Below are 17,330 nucleotides of genomic sequence, written 5' to 3' on the forward strand. Positions count from 1 at the left end.
TTTTTTTTTTTTAATGACAGTCGCGCTGCAGATCTTTTAGGCAGTTTATTTTGTAACTTGAACAAACTAAAGTGCGTATACACTGAACTTGATGCGGAGCGGTCGTGTTTTACAGTCTGACCAAAAAGAGTAGAAATTAAAAAGTAGCAACATTGTAGTATCATCCCTTTCAAATCAATTGTGTGAGAAAACGGGACGACACTACGATGTTGCCACTTTTTAATTTCTACTCTTTTTGGTCTGACTGTACCAATATTTCACTTTTAGAAAAAAATACACCATTTGTAGTCCGTATGACTTGTTTATGAAATGGTGTATTTGTGTGCTCCGCGCCTTTTTCTACTGACCTACTTGTTTGGGAACATCATGGATCTTCAATAGGGACTGAGCTCAGACTTTTTTTGCCATACTAAATTAACTTTATCACCGGCGCAGAAAGGCGTTCTTGTCAGACTAGTAAAAGTGTGTCCACATGAGAGGGTCAAAGTTGGGGCTGGTATCCCTCTCGCACATGTGACCAGTGTTAAAGAGATTACTATAGTATTTTTACCTGTGTGACAACTAAGTTTATAAACTTCTTAAATTATTTTTGTATTATATCGAGGCAAGGGTATTAATACCTTGTAACGAATTGGTAAGTCATTATTATGAAGCCATAAAACCAAAGATTTGCGCAATTAGAAAAAACCTTTAATTGGGTATTAGTAGATTTGGTAGTAACTTTGAATATTGACTGGTATCCCCAAATTATGATAGTGATGAGTGATGACGTCATTCAAATGATTTTGACCAGCACAGACAGCAATTTTCACCAGCGCCAACTTTACCCTCTCATCTCATGTGGACGGGCCATTTTATTCAAAGTTGTCCACCCCGAAAAAAGTTGATATGAAAATGAAACCGATAGAAATTTATTAAAAGCTATTTTTATAGATTCTTTAATAAATAAATTTATATAAAATATAGAAGGTTCACTTGACTTTTAAGTAATTAATGAAAAAAATATGTTTTTGTTGAGTTGAGGGGAAGCGAGTGTTCCGTTCCGCAACCAAATTTAAACGCAGATAATGTAAATATAAAAGGTTTGGGAATTTTACAATATTTTTATTATTCATTCTAAAATAACAAATGAAGAAATTACACTTTCATTTTCACATAAATGCGGACTACTATTTTTTTAAACCCATATATATATCCATTCCGTTACTTTCAGTACAAAATAGAGGAGAATTTTTAAGATTACTATACTGTTTCACAAGTTTATAGGATGCCATCACTTGTAATCAATAGTTTAAACGTTACTATTTCAATATAAAATAACGGAAACGTAGTTTAATAACAAATTGTATTTAATTTTTGCAAATAAAACTATTTGAAACATGGGACAGTAACGGATCTGACTGTATGGGTAACGGATGAAAGCTAAGGTCTCGTCTACACTTGAACGTGGGTACCTAAGACCTCCAAAGCATATCGCGAGTAATGACTAAAACAACCGGAGTGTGTAATCCGTGATTGATTACCATATTTTAGATGAGTTAGTTTTAATCCCATACGTTTTTCTTTTATTTCCCGCAATCAAATGAAACTAAAACATCACATTAAAATTAAAACCACGTGAATACCGCTTTATACTTCCATTCCGATACGTTTTTCTTTCCGCCTATACGAAACCAACGATCTAGTATCGGATCGGAAGTAACGGAACGCTACCTCCGGCGATATTTTACTTAATTATTTATTAAATAATCACAAATCTTGTTTTTAATTGGCTTATTTGGTTTCAATATTAGTACTTTGTTTTAGGAATCGATGTTAAAAGGTTGCATATTACGTATTTACCCGCAAATTTGGTTTCGGGAGGTGGAATGAGAAAATGTTACCCCTGAGTACGAGCTACTTTGATGCGTGTTTGGCGGCAACTGGCAAATGCAAGATGACGGTATTGAGTAGTTTTAAATTAATTTTGCCAAGCTGAATAAAATGCTACCAAATGTTAGGAACTTTCTTTTAATTTTAACAGTCATTCTGCGGTTTCGGAATGGAAAATTCCACAAGTACCAGATTCCGTCTCGGCAAATTATACTTAATTTTAAATAGTACGTTTATTTATTAACACTTTCGAAACCGGGCTCTACGCGGCGCTACGACATTTTCGCTACATACGGGTTTCCCCATGTAATCGGCTACGCTTCTACGAGCGGTGTGCCCGACAGTCGGGTTCTTGGTAGCGAAAGTGTTAACATGAAATATTTTATAACATAATAGCGTATAACTCAATCTTTTCAAATTATGCCGTCATCAATATTTAGTACAATTAGTTATAGAATAAAATCCATAACAAAAACGATATTTGACGTGGGACAGCAAAAAATTGCCCATTTTTTATCACATTATAATTTTTAACAAATACATAATTATAATAAAAATTTAAATGAATATTGTAAATTACTGTCAACTAAATTTGGGTTCGAATAAAAAATTGTCTTCAATAGTTTAGACTCTTTAAATACGCTAAATATTATATCAAAAGTATGGGACAAGCCAAAAACGGGGTGGACAACTTTGAAAAAAATGGCCCGGACACAGTTTTTGGCCTAACAACTCAATCTAGTTTAATATATATAAATCTATGGGGACCATTGGGACCAATATGCTTGGAAGTTCCAAGCATATTGGTATTGCCGGTATTGGTTGATAAAGAGAATGTCCCACAAGGGAGCAAAATGTAGGTACATATTTACGACGATGGCAAACATTGAATCATAAGTGTGAGGAGGCATTCTAAACGGGAATCCTAAGCGAAGTAAATGTGAAGTTATTTTGTTACCATGCTGTTCACGTGGTCTTCATTACTGATTCAATACTCTTTGGTCTTCATGAGGAAATAATTATGTTCTAAAATATCAAAACAGTAATCACTAAAACGACAAAATAGTACATTACATCAGAGGCCGGGAAAATGAGGATTTTCGGCCAAGTGGGTATATACATATACTCTAAAGGACAATATTTTATAAAAAAAGTTACTTTGCAGGCCTAGGCCTAAAAAATTATATGAAATCCCTTTACAGTCCTCTCGAGTTGTTGCGCCCAAAAAGCGATACTTCCCAGTCCATTTTAAGGAACGTAAAGACAATTATTTCATTGCATGTTTGAGATTATTTTTTGTTAAAAAGTTAATTTATTTGTTGATTTTTAGTGGTTCCTAGTGATATTATATGTATCAGTCCGAATATATGTACAGTAGTGAAAGAATTATCCTTTAACTCCTAATCATTGAGGAGTTGACCTTCCATCATCAGCTCAGCCACATAAAATTAAGTAAATAAGTTAATTAAGGCTGCCAGAGCTCAACGGGGGTGCGGTGTGCTGATGACGGGAGGACTTACGGAACTAACTTGTTCCGTATATTGTCCTTTGAGTCGTCGGCAACCCGAACCCTCCTTAGAACTTGTACACTCCTTTTTGCTGTGTACTTAACACAGCAAAAGGGAATGTACAAGTTTCTAATGGGGTGGCAACGCGCATGTGACACTGTTTGAGTTGCAGGCGTCCATAGGTTACGGTGACCGCTTTACATCAGGCGGGCCGTATACTTGTTTGCCACCGACGTAGTATAAAAAAAAAAAAAATTACTACCGTCAGGCGTAAATACTGGTGTACCTTTTAAAAATACACTAAAAACATTACATGTGCCTATAACATTTGAAGAGTTCCCTCGATTTCTCCAAGATCCCATCATCAGACCCTGACTTGGTGCCAATGGGACCATCTCGGGGTTATACCCGTTCGATCAAAAAAAAAATTTGAAAATCGGTCCACGATTCTCGGAGATATCGAGTAACATACATACAAAAAAAAAACAATAAAAAAAAAAACATTCAGTCGAATTGAGAACCTCTCCTTTTTTGAAGTCGGTTAAAAAAATAATTACTCTACCTCTAATCTCCATACTTTTGTTGCGGTAATATTTTATTCTGGCTGCATAGAATCTTTAGACAGATAAGTGTCTGATCCTTATCCTTCCTAACAGGGAAGAAGTCATTTATAAGGATATTTTAGCTACGAATAAATGTGTAAAGGGGAAAGCTCAATCGTAATTAACCCTTCGTCAGTGTCTGTCAAAAAATTGTCATAAAACAATTAACTTTGATATATTATTTTAAAGTCCAAAGCCTTATGTTAGGATCCTTATCAAACACAGATGAAGGGTTAAGCACCTTTTCAGAGAATGATAACATTTCGTATTCTTAGTATCCCAAACCTTACACGATTCAAGCCTTGCGTAGCTCCAGCTTTAACCCTTAAATGCATATTGTTGCCATTTGGCTACAATGTATGTATATTTTGTATGTATGTATGTATATTTTGGCTAGTTTATAGCCAAAATATAAGCTGGACTTTTTTATTTATTTTTCTTAAATCCTACATCTCAATTACTAAATAAAAACATTATTTCCAACCATTTAAGAAAAAATGGCGGAAAAGTGTGAAAAAACTGGATGATGGTGATTTTTAGTACATGATTCAGGCAGATTTTTTCAGAGTTAGTAACTATTTTATGTTTAATCATTGTGAGCGTCAGGACCCCTGGACCACTACAGATATTTGATGTTTAGTACATACTAAAATTTAGTACCTATTTGATACTATTTGGTACCTGAGTACATATATTTGGTACCTCCACTGATATCGAAAAATCGAGCGAATAAAGTGGCCAGACATTCTGACGTCAGGATGTCTGGACCATTTTTGGTTTACATAGTTCTAGACAACACTACTAATTGATATCTTAGTCAATATTTACTACCTATTTGGTACCTGTCAATATATTTTTTTCAAATTTTTTTGGCGTACCAGAAACAAGTTATGACGGAATTTAAAGTTGTGAGCCCGGCCGTGCCGTTGGAGTATGTAGCGCCTGTCAAAAGTATAGAGGCAAATCCGCCTGCCCTCCTGCGCGCGTCAACTTAAATAGGAATTTAGTTTTAGGCACTCGCACATCATCTCTACTACTGACTAGTGGCATTAACAGGGCCGGATTAAGGGTAGAGCGAGTGGAGCGGCCGCTCTAGGCGCCACACGGTAAGGGGGCGCTAAAATCGAGAATGTGGAAAAATCCATACAAAAAAATTATACGTTGCGTGGGCGCGCACATATCACAAAATGGCGAGAAGAGTCGGGAATGAATCCAGCTATTGAAAATCTAGAATTGTAATTCAGATTAAGTGGAAAGTTGCACCACATTCCCAACATATACCAACACTCAGGGTGCTGTTGCTAGGGCGCCGTAAATGGAGGATTCTCCCTAGACGAACCACATTGAACGTTGTGCGGCCGAACGACAAAGTTACGTCGCTATCCAAATGCAAAAATATGAGTCTATCCGTTAGTCCAAAGCGGAGTTCCTCATAAAGCCAAAGGCGCAAAACGTCTCAGAGAGGCGCAACTTTGTGTGTCACAGGAGAAGATAAGCGAACTTCAACGCACGAAGATCCCGAAGGGCACTTAGTGGCAAAATACCGAAATGGGCATCCCGACAGTGAAGATCGAGTCCGCAGTTAATCTCTTAATTAACTCTTAGTATCATAAAAATAATAGTATTAGTCGGGAACATAGGCGCCCTGTGAAGTCAAAATATCCCAAAATATGCCAAAAACGAAAATTCCCGCTCGCTTCGCTCGCGCTCACTATTTATATCACTTCTCTTTTAGTTACTTAGGAAAAATTCCGCGCTCGCGTTTTCATTCCGAGTCTGCTTTCCTGACTTGGCCACTATAGTACCTACTCCATTTTGTTTGTTATTTTATGTAGGTACGTGATATCCACGTTCAGCCCCACGTAACTATACTAGGGTGTGACTGAGAAAGTTCAAACCTTTGTCCCTTTCGTATGATGAAATCCATACATTCTGTATTATAAATATTACGGCATTACTTACTATGAAAAAAATTTCGCACTCGCTACGCTCGCGCCTTTTTTAGGGTTCCGTAGTCAACTAGGAACCCTTATAGTTTCGCCATGTCTGTCTGTCCGTCCGTCCGTCCGTCCGTCCGTCCGCGGATAATCTCAGTAACCGTTAGCACTAGAAAGCTGAAATTTGGTACCAATATGTATATCAATCACGCCAACAAAGTGCAAAAATAAAAAATGGAAAAAATGTTTTATTAGGGTACCCTCCCTACATGTAAAGTGGGGGCTGATATTTTTTTTCATTCGAACCCCAACGTGTGATATATTTTTAGATAGGTATTTAAAAATGAATAAGGGTTTTCTAAGATCGTTTTTTGATAATATTAATATTTTCGGAAATAATCGCTCCTAAAGGAAAAAAAAGTGCGTCCCCCCCCTCTAACTTTTGAACCATATGTTTAAAAAATATGAAAAAAATCACAAATGTAGAACTTTATAAAGACTTTCTAGGAAAATTGTTTTCAACTTGATAGGTTCAGAAGTTTTTGAGAAAAATACGGAAAACTACGGAACCCTACACTGAGCGTGGCCCGACACGCTCACACGCTCTTGACCGGTTTTTTCTTGCGTAGTAAAACTTCTTGTCAAGGGCGCCGAAACTCAAACTCGCTCTACCCTGATCGGCGGCACGGGCCGGCGCTGGGCATTAATATAGTCGAAATATAATAGTTATTTGTTATACAAGGGGGCAAAGTTGTATTTTAACGCCGAGTGTGGAATTGAAAAACGAGCAAGTGAAAGGATTCTATAGTTGAACCACGAGCGAAGCGAGTGGTTCGAGAATAGAATCCTGAACTTGCGAGTTTTTTAACACACGAAAAGTAAAATACATTTGCACCCGAGTGTAACACAAAACTTTTCCCCTCACTATAGCGAGGAAACTACAACGCAAAAATTGCGTTCATCACTGCTTCCAGTAGTTCCCCAGGTGGTAAATCATCTTTATAACTAGATTCACCTACTTTTATCAATTTTAAAGCAGTCAATTTGACTTTATTCAAGGTCAAATTACTTTACCCACTAGTGAATAAAATGCGTTTTTACCCGCTGGTATTAAAGGACAAAACTCGTGTTTCCGAGCAAGTGAGGGGAAAAAGTAATTAGTGTAATTACACTAGTTTTCCATTTTCCTCCTGAGAGACCTAAACACGTAGTGGCAACAGTTGGGCAAATTCTAGGGGGGAAATAGCATAAACTGTTATAATTAACAGCGTCATTGGTAATATTGGTATATAGGATGTATTTTGATGATGTGGACCATTCTATGGTCCACGAGCTCCGTTATAGGGGTTCATCATATAAATAAACCACTGCTTTCGGTAACATTTGTTTTTTGCATCGATTAGTGTCAATTATGAATTAAGAATAAATACAAACATCAAATCAATCATCTACTATCAGTACCTACAACCACAATGCCGCCAAATCTGCCATACAGCTCTACAGCTGCTGAACAGTCGCAAAAATGACCGGCTGTCAGGGGTAAACTGATTTACAAATTTCTCCGCCAGGAGATGTCTCTCAGGGACATGACATGAGATTAGACGTTATTGAGACTGTAGGAGGTTCTCTCAGGAGGAAAATGGAAAACTAGTGTAATTACACTAATTAATTGATGTGCGAGTGCCTAAAAATAAAATCCTATTTAAGTTGACGCGCAGGAGGGCAGGCGGATTTGCCTCTATTCTTTTGACAGGCGCTACATACTTCAACGCCACGGCTGGGCTCACAACTTTAAATTCCATCATAACTTTTTTCTGGTACGCCAAAAAAATTTGAAAAAAATATATGGACAGGTACCAAATAGGTAGTAAATATTGACTAAGATATCAATTAGTAATGTTGTCTAGAACTATGTAAACCAAAAATGGTCCAGACATCCTGACGTCAGAATGTCTGGCCACTTTATTCGCTCGATTTTTCGAAATCAGTGGAGGTACCAAATATATGTACTCAGGTACCAAATAGTATCAAATAGGTACTAAATTTTAGTATGTACTAAACATCAAATATCTGTAGTGGTCCAGGGGTCCTGACGCTCACTAATCATTTTATCATAGGGGTTTCTCAAATAGTGTACCTTTTTAATAGTAGTAAAAGTTTTCTTATAAATTTTACTAGTAATTATATATTTATATAAGTAAGATTTAGCCTATTTTTCTTCTAACACTGATTTAGTATTAAAATCGATGTTAAATATTTTTTTATTATTTTTCCTAGTCAGAAAACCATTGTCTATCACATTATTAATTTCTAGTTAAAAGAAAAAAAACATGCATTTAAGGGTTATTAACCTGTCGACCTCCACACCTATCTACCGCGATTGTTTCTCAGGATTAGTTATATTATAAAAAAAACTTCGAAATAACTTAACCTCCAGGTTTATATTTTGTGGAAACTAATATAATTACACAAGTTAATTAAATCTTTACATTATAAAATACAGTAAATTTAATACATGTTAATTATTAAATAATATTTACAGAGTCCATGTAACAACTTTACACTTTATTAAATTAATAATAATTTAATAGATATGGTATATGGACAGGCAACATTTAGCATTCGTTCCGTTTGAATTTTTTGCTTTCGTTGACATCGTCGAGCTTGTTGACCCGCCGCGTCTTTAGGAATGAATTGCCGTCACTCTCACTCACGGTTTGTCTGAAGTGCACACTGGATACATTTTGATTATTTACACCATGTTTTTTATCACCCATACTTTTATTATTCTTATTACCTAGTAACGTATTTTGAATGTCTTTAACTAATTCACTGCTAGAGTGGAGCTTGATAGGAATCAGAATTTGGTTTTCATTGTCACCCTTTTTGATGAACCCTGGTTTGAGTTGCAGTCTGTTCTCGGCGTCGCTAGCGATCCTGATGGTTTTGCGAAGCAACGTGTCGGTCGCATCCGAGAAGTTGGGCTTCAGTAGGATGTCACCCGATATTTGTTTGACGAAAGTGAGCATTGTGCCGCTCTCTGTTTCTTTTACTTCTGTTTTGATGATTTTGCTTGTGCTAGAATTCGCTTTGTCTCCATCTGATTCATCTTGGTGTTCGTCATTTTCGACTAACTTACCTGAAATATGGAAAAATAATTATTGAACAACAGCTAAGAAAGTAAGAGTTTTTAATGATTCACGGTTATTTTCATTAGACTTATATTGACCGGGATAAAAAAATATATCGGGATATAATATCGGGAGCTCGACAAAAATCAAAAAGGTAATCACGGTCTATATCCCGGTCAATATAAGCTAAGAAAGTGTTTCAATCATCTCTACACCTTATAAGTCTCCCGCCGCGTCTGTCTGTGTGTCTCTGTGTGTTCGCGATAAACTCAAAAACTACTCATGCGGCAAACAAAGTGAAAACACATGATTATTAGGCTGCAGACAGAATGAAAGCGGTGCGGCATTGCGAGCTGCGAATCAACAGCAACTCAATCAAATCAACCAATAAAAGCGCGCCTCTTGCGTTCACACTAATGTCAGGACAAAATCTACACAGATAGATATTGCACGTACCATTGAGAGTCGGGAATGCAATATCGGGCAGAGTTAAATGCGAGTCCGGATTGTAGCGGTTCATGAGCGCCTTCAGCAGCAAGGAGATTTCTTCTCGCTTCCGAGTCACCACGATTTCGTCGAACCAGTTCGCCAACTGTTTGATGGGCAGCGCGTAGTCTTTAACTGGGTCCTGAAAATTACATTAAATGATTAAAATGAAATAACAAGGTTCGATGCAGAGCTGGCGACAATACCAATGAAAATGCTATAATAAATATAAAGCTTATGTGGCTATTGCCTATCAAAATTTACACATTGAGCATTTCATGAAAGCTTGTTTTATATATGGTAAATCGCAGTGAACGCAGTGTGGTGTAATGGGATAATTTCGAAAGTGGGATTATCCCTCTAATATAATAATGACAACATCCGATTGTGGTGTGTAATAAATATGCCAAATATTTTTACCTTGAAGAACTGTTCCACGTACTGCAGGAGATAAAGCCCGCAATCGGTAAAATTGTTCTGTTGCGGGATCTTCGGACAGCTTCCTTTGATGTTATCTTTATTAAACACTTTCGTGGCAGAGATCTGTAACATGAATGATGAAAATTCCGTTTAATAAAAAATAAATCGGTTTTAGAACAAAAGAGGTAACTGGTGTAACGCCGTGGCTTGCGTGGGCGACGGTCGCGCGACGGCGATGCGACGCACACGAAATCAAACCTTATCGATATGGAAGTATGAGACGCGACGGCGACGGTCGCGCGACCGTCGCCCACGCAAGACACGACGTAATCCTTAGTATAAAATACAATCGTTCTTCATAGACCTGTTAAGCAAAAATATCTATAATTAAAGTGTTTACCTTTGCTTGATATTCACAGGTAAGGTAGTCTCGCAATGTAGCTACCACTCTTGATCTGGAGGCTCCAGCAAGGGAATCAAAGATCAGTATGCAGGGTCTGTAAAAAGAGAGCTTATATTAGAACTGTCACATATTGATCAAAATGGAAACAATCAGCAAAGTTGTAGTATATTGTAAGTGTTATATTATAAACTTTAATACTTAGAATAAGCTTACAATTTGTCCACAATTATTTCCATCGCAAATTGGTATGTGTGTGGATTGAGTGAGCACCTTCCGAAAATAAAAAAAAATATGCTGATCATTTAGTAAAAGTTCTAAAACAATTGTAAAACGAATCTCTGAATTTGTAAAAAGATAAATCAAAAGATACAGCCATTAACATGTGCTCACTCAGTTCTCACAAACTACCAACGAAAACAGTGAATATATTCATTTAACATATAATATTTATATACTAACATTTAGTAAAAAATAGGCCAACCTACCTCTATAAATATTAGATCACCTAGTGACGTATTAAATTTTTTACAAATAGTTTCTTATGCTCACTCAATCCACACACTTTTGAAAAGCCGAATTTTGATGAAAAACATAAGATTTAGACCGCTATTATACGAGGGCTGATTGGAAAGTTCGCGGCCTGACCATTAAAAAAAAAACTTAGTTTCTTTTTCCTGCCGTCATTTTGAACTGTCATTATTAAGTTGTCATCCCGCGAAATTTTAATTAAATGCTATATTTTAAAATAAGTTTTTCCTCTCATTTAAAAATACGTGTAAGCAGTTTTTTCACAATGGTCAATTTGGAGCAACGTGATGTAATTAAATATCTTCATAGAAAAGGATTGACTGCGAAACAAATTTATGAAGATATGCAGTGTACATTAGGGCAATCCGGTCCATCATATACGATGGTAAAAAAGTGGGCAGCTGAATTCAAGCGGGGACGAGTCAGTATCGCAGATGACCCTCGCTCCGGGAGGCCAACTACTGCGACCAATCCAAATAATGTGGCAACTGTATGCAAAATGATAATCCAAGACCGACGGTTAAAAGTGAGAAAAATAGCCGACATCGTAGGCATCTCCTGTGAAAAAACTCAAAATATTATAGTTAACGAATTAGGGTTTTCCAAGGTGTCGGCGAGATGGGTTCCAAAGCTCCTTTCAGTGGAACAAAAAATCACTCGTCTAACAATTTCACGCGACTGTCTAGACCTGTATGAAGCTGACCCTCAAGACTATTTGGACAGATATGTTACTATGGATGAGACATGGGTCTACCACTATACGCCCGAGACTAAACAGCAATCAAAACAGTGGGTTCGTGCTGGATCTCCGCCACCCAAAAAGGCAAAGGCCATTTTGTCGGCAAATAAAGTTATGGCATCAGTGTTCTGGGACGCAAAGGGTGTAATAATGGTTGACTATCTCCAAAAAGGTACGACTATAAACTCGGACTATTATTGCGAACTTTTACGTCGATTACGTCGACTTTTACGTCGACTTTGAAAGTAAAAAGACCTGGAGTGCTGACAAAGAAAGTTCTTTTCCACCAGGACAATGCACGCGTGCATACGTCACTAAAGTCAATGGCAGAAATTCATAATTGCGGGTTTGAATTATTGCCGCATCTGCCTTATTCACCCGATTTGGCACCATCGGACTTCCATTTATTTCCAAACTTAAAAAAAACACATGGGTGGTAAGAAATTTTTGACCAACGACGAGGTCCAAGCTGAAGTGGATACCTATTTTGAAGGCCTGGAGGATTTTTTTTTAAAAGTGGTATAATGGCTTTGGAATCCAGATGGAATAAGTGCAAAGACCTTAACGGGGACTACGTAGAGAAATAAAAATATTATAAAAAAACTTTGGTTTTGATTTCATACTTAAGCCGCGAACTTTTCAATCAGCCCTCGTATGTGTATAGTTTAGTAAAAGTGAAATGGGAATTTGTAAAATACAAAACGAACCACTAACGTGTCAGGTTTTTTTATAATAAATTTTTGTAAGTGTTCACTCAGTCCACACGTTTTGAGAAAGTTAAAAATGTAAATATCTTACGATTTGTAGCACCTAAGACACTCGAAAGTACTTCAACATTTAGTAAAAATTTTTACTAAATATCCACCATCTAATATTTTATATTCGTTGCCTGGTTTTAAAGATATTCAGACATAACTTTTCTCATACAAATGTATCAAGTAGGGTGACCACACTATGTCGGCTCCTGATTTTCCCCACCTTCCCATTGTCATATTGAGATTGGGGAGTTTCGTTCGTTCAATTTTGATAATATTAAACTAATACCATATTAATTCTCCATCTGCAAACTGTTTTTAGGTTATGTTCTTGGCCTAGTGATGATGTGTATTGTGTAATTTTTATCGACGTCAGGATAATAACCATATCGACATGCATGCATTAAAAAGGACATGAATGATAATTGGTAAGAAACAAAGAATATAATATACTTCACTAGTAAGAAACCAGAACCTGGTAATCTAATCGCGCTAACAGATGAGCGTACCGGATTTGTAAGTGGGACCGAGAAATAGTTATTCTTTTCTCGCTCCCACTTACAAATCCGGTAAACTATTATCAAAATTGAACGAAACTCCCCAATCTCAATATGACAATGGGAAGGTGGGGAAAATCAGGAGCCGACATAGTGTGGTCACCCTACTTGATACATTTGTATGAGAAAAGTTATGTCTGAATATCTTTAAAACCAGACAACGAATATAAAATATTAGATGGTGGATATTTAGTAAAAATTTTTACTAAATGTTGAAGTACTTTCGAGTGTCTTAGGTGCTACAAATCGTAAGATATTTACATTTTTAACTTTCTCAATACGTGTGGACTGAGTGAGCACTTACAAAAATTTATTATAAAAAAACCTGACACGTTATTGGTTCGTTTTGTATTTTACAAATTCCCATTTCACTTTTACTAAACTATACACATATAATAGCGGTTTAAATCTTATGTTTTTCATCAAAATTCGGCTTTTCAAAAGTGTGTGGATTGAGTGAGCATAAGAAACTATTTGTAAAAAATTTAATACGTCACTAGGTGATCTAATATTTATAGAGGTAGGTTGGCCTATTTTTTACTAAATGTTAGTATATAAATATTATATGTTAAATGAATATATTCACTGTTTTCGTTGGTAGTTTGTGAGAACTGAGTGAGCACATGTTAATGGCTGTATCTTTTGATTTATCTTTTTACAAATTCAGAGATTCGTTTTACAATTGTTTTAGAACTTTTACTAAATGATCAGCATATTTTTTTATATTTTCGGAAGGTGCTCACTCAATCCACACACACACCGCAAATTGAAGTATCTATTCTGGTAGGTAGTAACTTCCAATTTTCAAAACTTCAGTTGATTTGATCGATTTTTTATTTTTAAGTTATTTACATCTACGGCGAGAAGAAATAACATGCACAACCATATTGCAATTTTTTTTGTTCGTAATGTATTAAAATATGAAAGGTTTTGAAATATAAAACATTTTTACAAGCAACAAATTAAAATTGCATGATTTTTACATGAAACTATAGTCAACCATCGGTTTTGAGATAAAATATAGCAAGATTTGGACTTACTGTTTAATAGGTTCCGTTTTGGTCGGCGGAGGCGCCTCAACCTTTAACTTCGGGCGCAGCAGCGGCCGCCTCGGCCTCCTCCTCGTCGGAATCGCATTGCATGTCCAGGTCACTCTCCTGTTTAAAAAATAAAAACATTTATTTTAGACACATGTTGCTGGTCAAAGTAGGAAGAAGTTCGTTTGTTTGGTATGTCTTCGGTTTAAAAAGTGGTAAGAGGTAACTATGGTTAGCTACAGACTGCTGGTGAAAAAAACACCGGTAGGTACAGTCAGCATCAAATATTATTCGTAGCAGGTAATGTTACAAACTATTGTTCATCACACCATACATTTAGGATCGTCTGACGAATTATTTGTACAGCTTGGCTGACAACTTCTTTAACCTTTTAACCGCCAGAAATTTTTGATCGAGCGTGCTCGTGTCGCCACCGACAGGTATTGTACCACGCAGAGTAAGGTTGGCATAGTTATGGGAGTTATAAATGGGCTGTAAAAACCAAATCAGATCTTTGTCTTATTTATCAGACTATGGCGGAATGAGCTGGATATGTGATGTCTTATATATCAGACTCTGGCGGTTAAAGGGTTAATAACCACCTGAGTTAAGTGGTACACTAAACACTAGTGGTGGAAGCATATATAGGTTTTCGTGAACGACATTACCTCGGCTTCGGCCTCGTCGCGCTCGCTGAGATTGTCCCCATCGCAACTTAATGTAAGCTGCTCTTGCTTGGTCAGCGGCGTTATCGTGGTGTTGCCTATCTGCATAGACGACCGTCGTTCTAAACAAAAACATATATTATTAACAAGTGTTTTAAAAAGTACATTTGTGTCGCTTAACTTCAAACTTGGGTAAATCCATTCTACTTTAAGGTTGATTATCTTTCAGATCACATATTTTTTATACATTCAACCTTAATTTAGGATTTACCCAAGTTTGAAGTTAAGCAACACATTTTTGAAACAAGCGACCAATATACTCAACAAGACAATTCTAACATTTCTAACAAACCCAGATGGTCAACTAGCCTAACTAGGTGCTTTTTCCAACAGATCAGTTTGATGGTATGATGTCGTCACAGCTCAAACGGTAATGGAAAGTAGGTCTAAGATTTGAATTTATCTGAACATGCGTAAGTAAATGTGCAACAAAGCTTCCAAAATAATTCAATTACTTTATAATTGTCTTATCTGTTGTTGCAATGAAAATATCTTACCTCTTTTTTTAATCTCCTGTGGAGTAACTATCCGGTTGTCTATCATACTCCGACATCCCTCGATGGTGGGAAAACATATAATAGCCACAAACCAATGACAATTCTCATTAATAGGAACTACGATGAAGTCTTTTTCGAATATATTCACGTTTTTAGTCCACGTTTTGACGCGCGCGTGCCTCTTTTGCGCCGGCGTCAGACTGTTGTCCCACTCGTGCGGATTCGAACTTTTGTTAACTTTACTCGGTTTTGTGGTTAGTCTTTTGTAAAAGAAAGTACTAAATATATGAGTCTTTTCTCTCTGTGTGTTTGTGAGGACGTCATGAACTAAATATTTTAAATAGAAGTCTATTATCACGTCATTTAAGAATTGGTCTTGGGCTAGGCACATATAGTCTTCTGTATTGATTGGTATACCACCTTTCCCAGGCGGATAAATTAATATTTGTCTTATATCTGTAGGGCCAGAGCTGAAACAGAGTAAGAGAATTAGGAGGATATTCATTTATTGGAAAGGTTTCTGTAAATGGTTTTCTGAGTACTCAATTATTGACATTATTGTCAATAGAGAGGAAAATGGGCACTACATTCATTTGGAAAAGCGGTCACAAGACTTCATGTTTTTTCTCTGAAACATATAACCTGGAAACACAGAACACCCCACTAGAAGCCAAATGCAAGCGATATTGTTCGAGACGCAAATCACCAATCCTTGCGGGGTGAGGCGGGCGCGCACGGTGCTGCCATTGGTCGTTTCAAATAATGGCGCGCCTTTATGATTAGCAGTAGGGATGGGAATGGGACATGTCTATTATAGACAATGGTACCGGTACCAGTACTGTGGTGAATTTGTTTTGCAACAAATTATAATATTATAATTAAATTATAATAAGGCCTAGTTACCCTTCGGGTTGGAAGGTCAGATGGCAGTCGCTTTCATAAAACTAGTGCCTACGCCAAATCTTGGTAGTAGTTTCCAAAGCGGACCCCAGGCTCCCATGAGCCGTGGCGAATGCCGATGCCGGGATAACGCAAGGAGGATGATAATTGTGATAGCATCTCAATAAAAATCATTTTAGTAACTAATAGTCAGGGACCAAACGACCTCTTTTACAAAAAGTCGTCGACATCTCCTCTAAATACCTAAAACAGGTATGGATGTGTTCCTCGTTATTTCCAGATTACGAATTGACCTGTTTTAGTTTAAGGAGGGGGGGACGGGTTGAGAAAAAGGGGGGAGAAAGATGGCGGCCGACCATCATAGATATTTATTCACATCTCGAGTCCTATGGCACCAATCTGTTCGTGCAAGGTGTCGTTTGAAAGCTTATTAAACCTACTTTAATTGTTTATAAAAACTATACTCATAAAAGTAACCGTTTACGAAATATTTGAAAATATGTGTTTTTTTATCGCGCATGAATTGCACAAGTACTAGAAAAAATGCGTCTAACTCAATAAACAATAACTTTACCGCAATTGATGTTATTATAAAATTTTCGCGTCTATTCATGCTCTTTCTAAAAATATAAGTTTCATTGGTATATGATAATATATAACCATGTAATTACAAATTTGATTTAGCAGAAGTCACTCTGCCCGGTCGCAGAAATGGGCGCTGACCGTAGTAAAGTATTCGATATTTTTGAGGTCCTATTTTACGGATCCATATGCGAGAGGTATCGTTTCAAAGCTAATTAAACCTACTATATTTTTTTATAAATAACTATAATCATAAAGGTAGCTGTTTAGAAAATATTTGAAAATATGTGTTTTATAGACCATGAGTCGCACAAGTACCTATTGGTAAAAAATGCTTCTTAATCAATAAACAACAACTTTTCCGGAATTGATGTTAGTATAAGATTTACGCGGAATTTCGTGCGCTTTCTAATAACATAAGTTTTATTGGTGTATAATATTATATAACCAAGTAATTACAAATATGGTTAAGTAGGGGCCACAGCGCCCGGCCACGTATGGATGCTGACCGTCGCCAAATTTTCTATATTTTTCGGATCCTATTCCATTTTACAGGAATCTTTTGAAAGCATATTATGCGTACTATCATTAGTTCTCAATAATTTTATTTGTAACTGTAGTAGCTAACAAAATATTTGAAAATATGCATTG

The 17,330-nt window shown here is 36.6% G+C and overlaps 1 protein-coding gene across 1 annotated transcript in view; it reads right to left on the bottom strand.

Annotated features, from left to right (window-relative positions):
* Positions 1 to 8,338: 8,338 nt before the first annotated feature.
* The window catches only part of LOC125226181, a 39,129-nt gene continuing 30,137 nt past the window's right edge, over positions 8,339 to 17,330 (bottom strand). Inside the window, 8 exon segments of the mRNA XM_048130094.1 lie at positions 8,339 to 9,058; positions 9,507 to 9,678; positions 9,957 to 10,079; positions 10,357 to 10,453; positions 13,979 to 14,095; positions 14,644 to 14,660; positions 14,662 to 14,762; positions 15,198 to 15,667. Coding sequence (XP_047986051.1) covers positions 8,535 to 9,058; positions 9,507 to 9,678; positions 9,957 to 10,079; positions 10,357 to 10,453; positions 13,979 to 14,095; positions 14,644 to 14,660; positions 14,662 to 14,762; positions 15,198 to 15,667 — 1,621 coding nt within the window. The 3' untranslated portion in view covers positions 8,339 to 8,534.

The sequence above is a fragment of the Leguminivora glycinivorella genome, chromosome 5 (assembly GCF_023078275.1).
Source record: "Leguminivora glycinivorella isolate SPB_JAAS2020 chromosome 5, LegGlyc_1.1, whole genome shotgun sequence".
In the NCBI taxonomy this organism is placed as follows: Eukaryota; Metazoa; Arthropoda; class Insecta; order Lepidoptera; family Tortricidae; genus Leguminivora; species Leguminivora glycinivorella.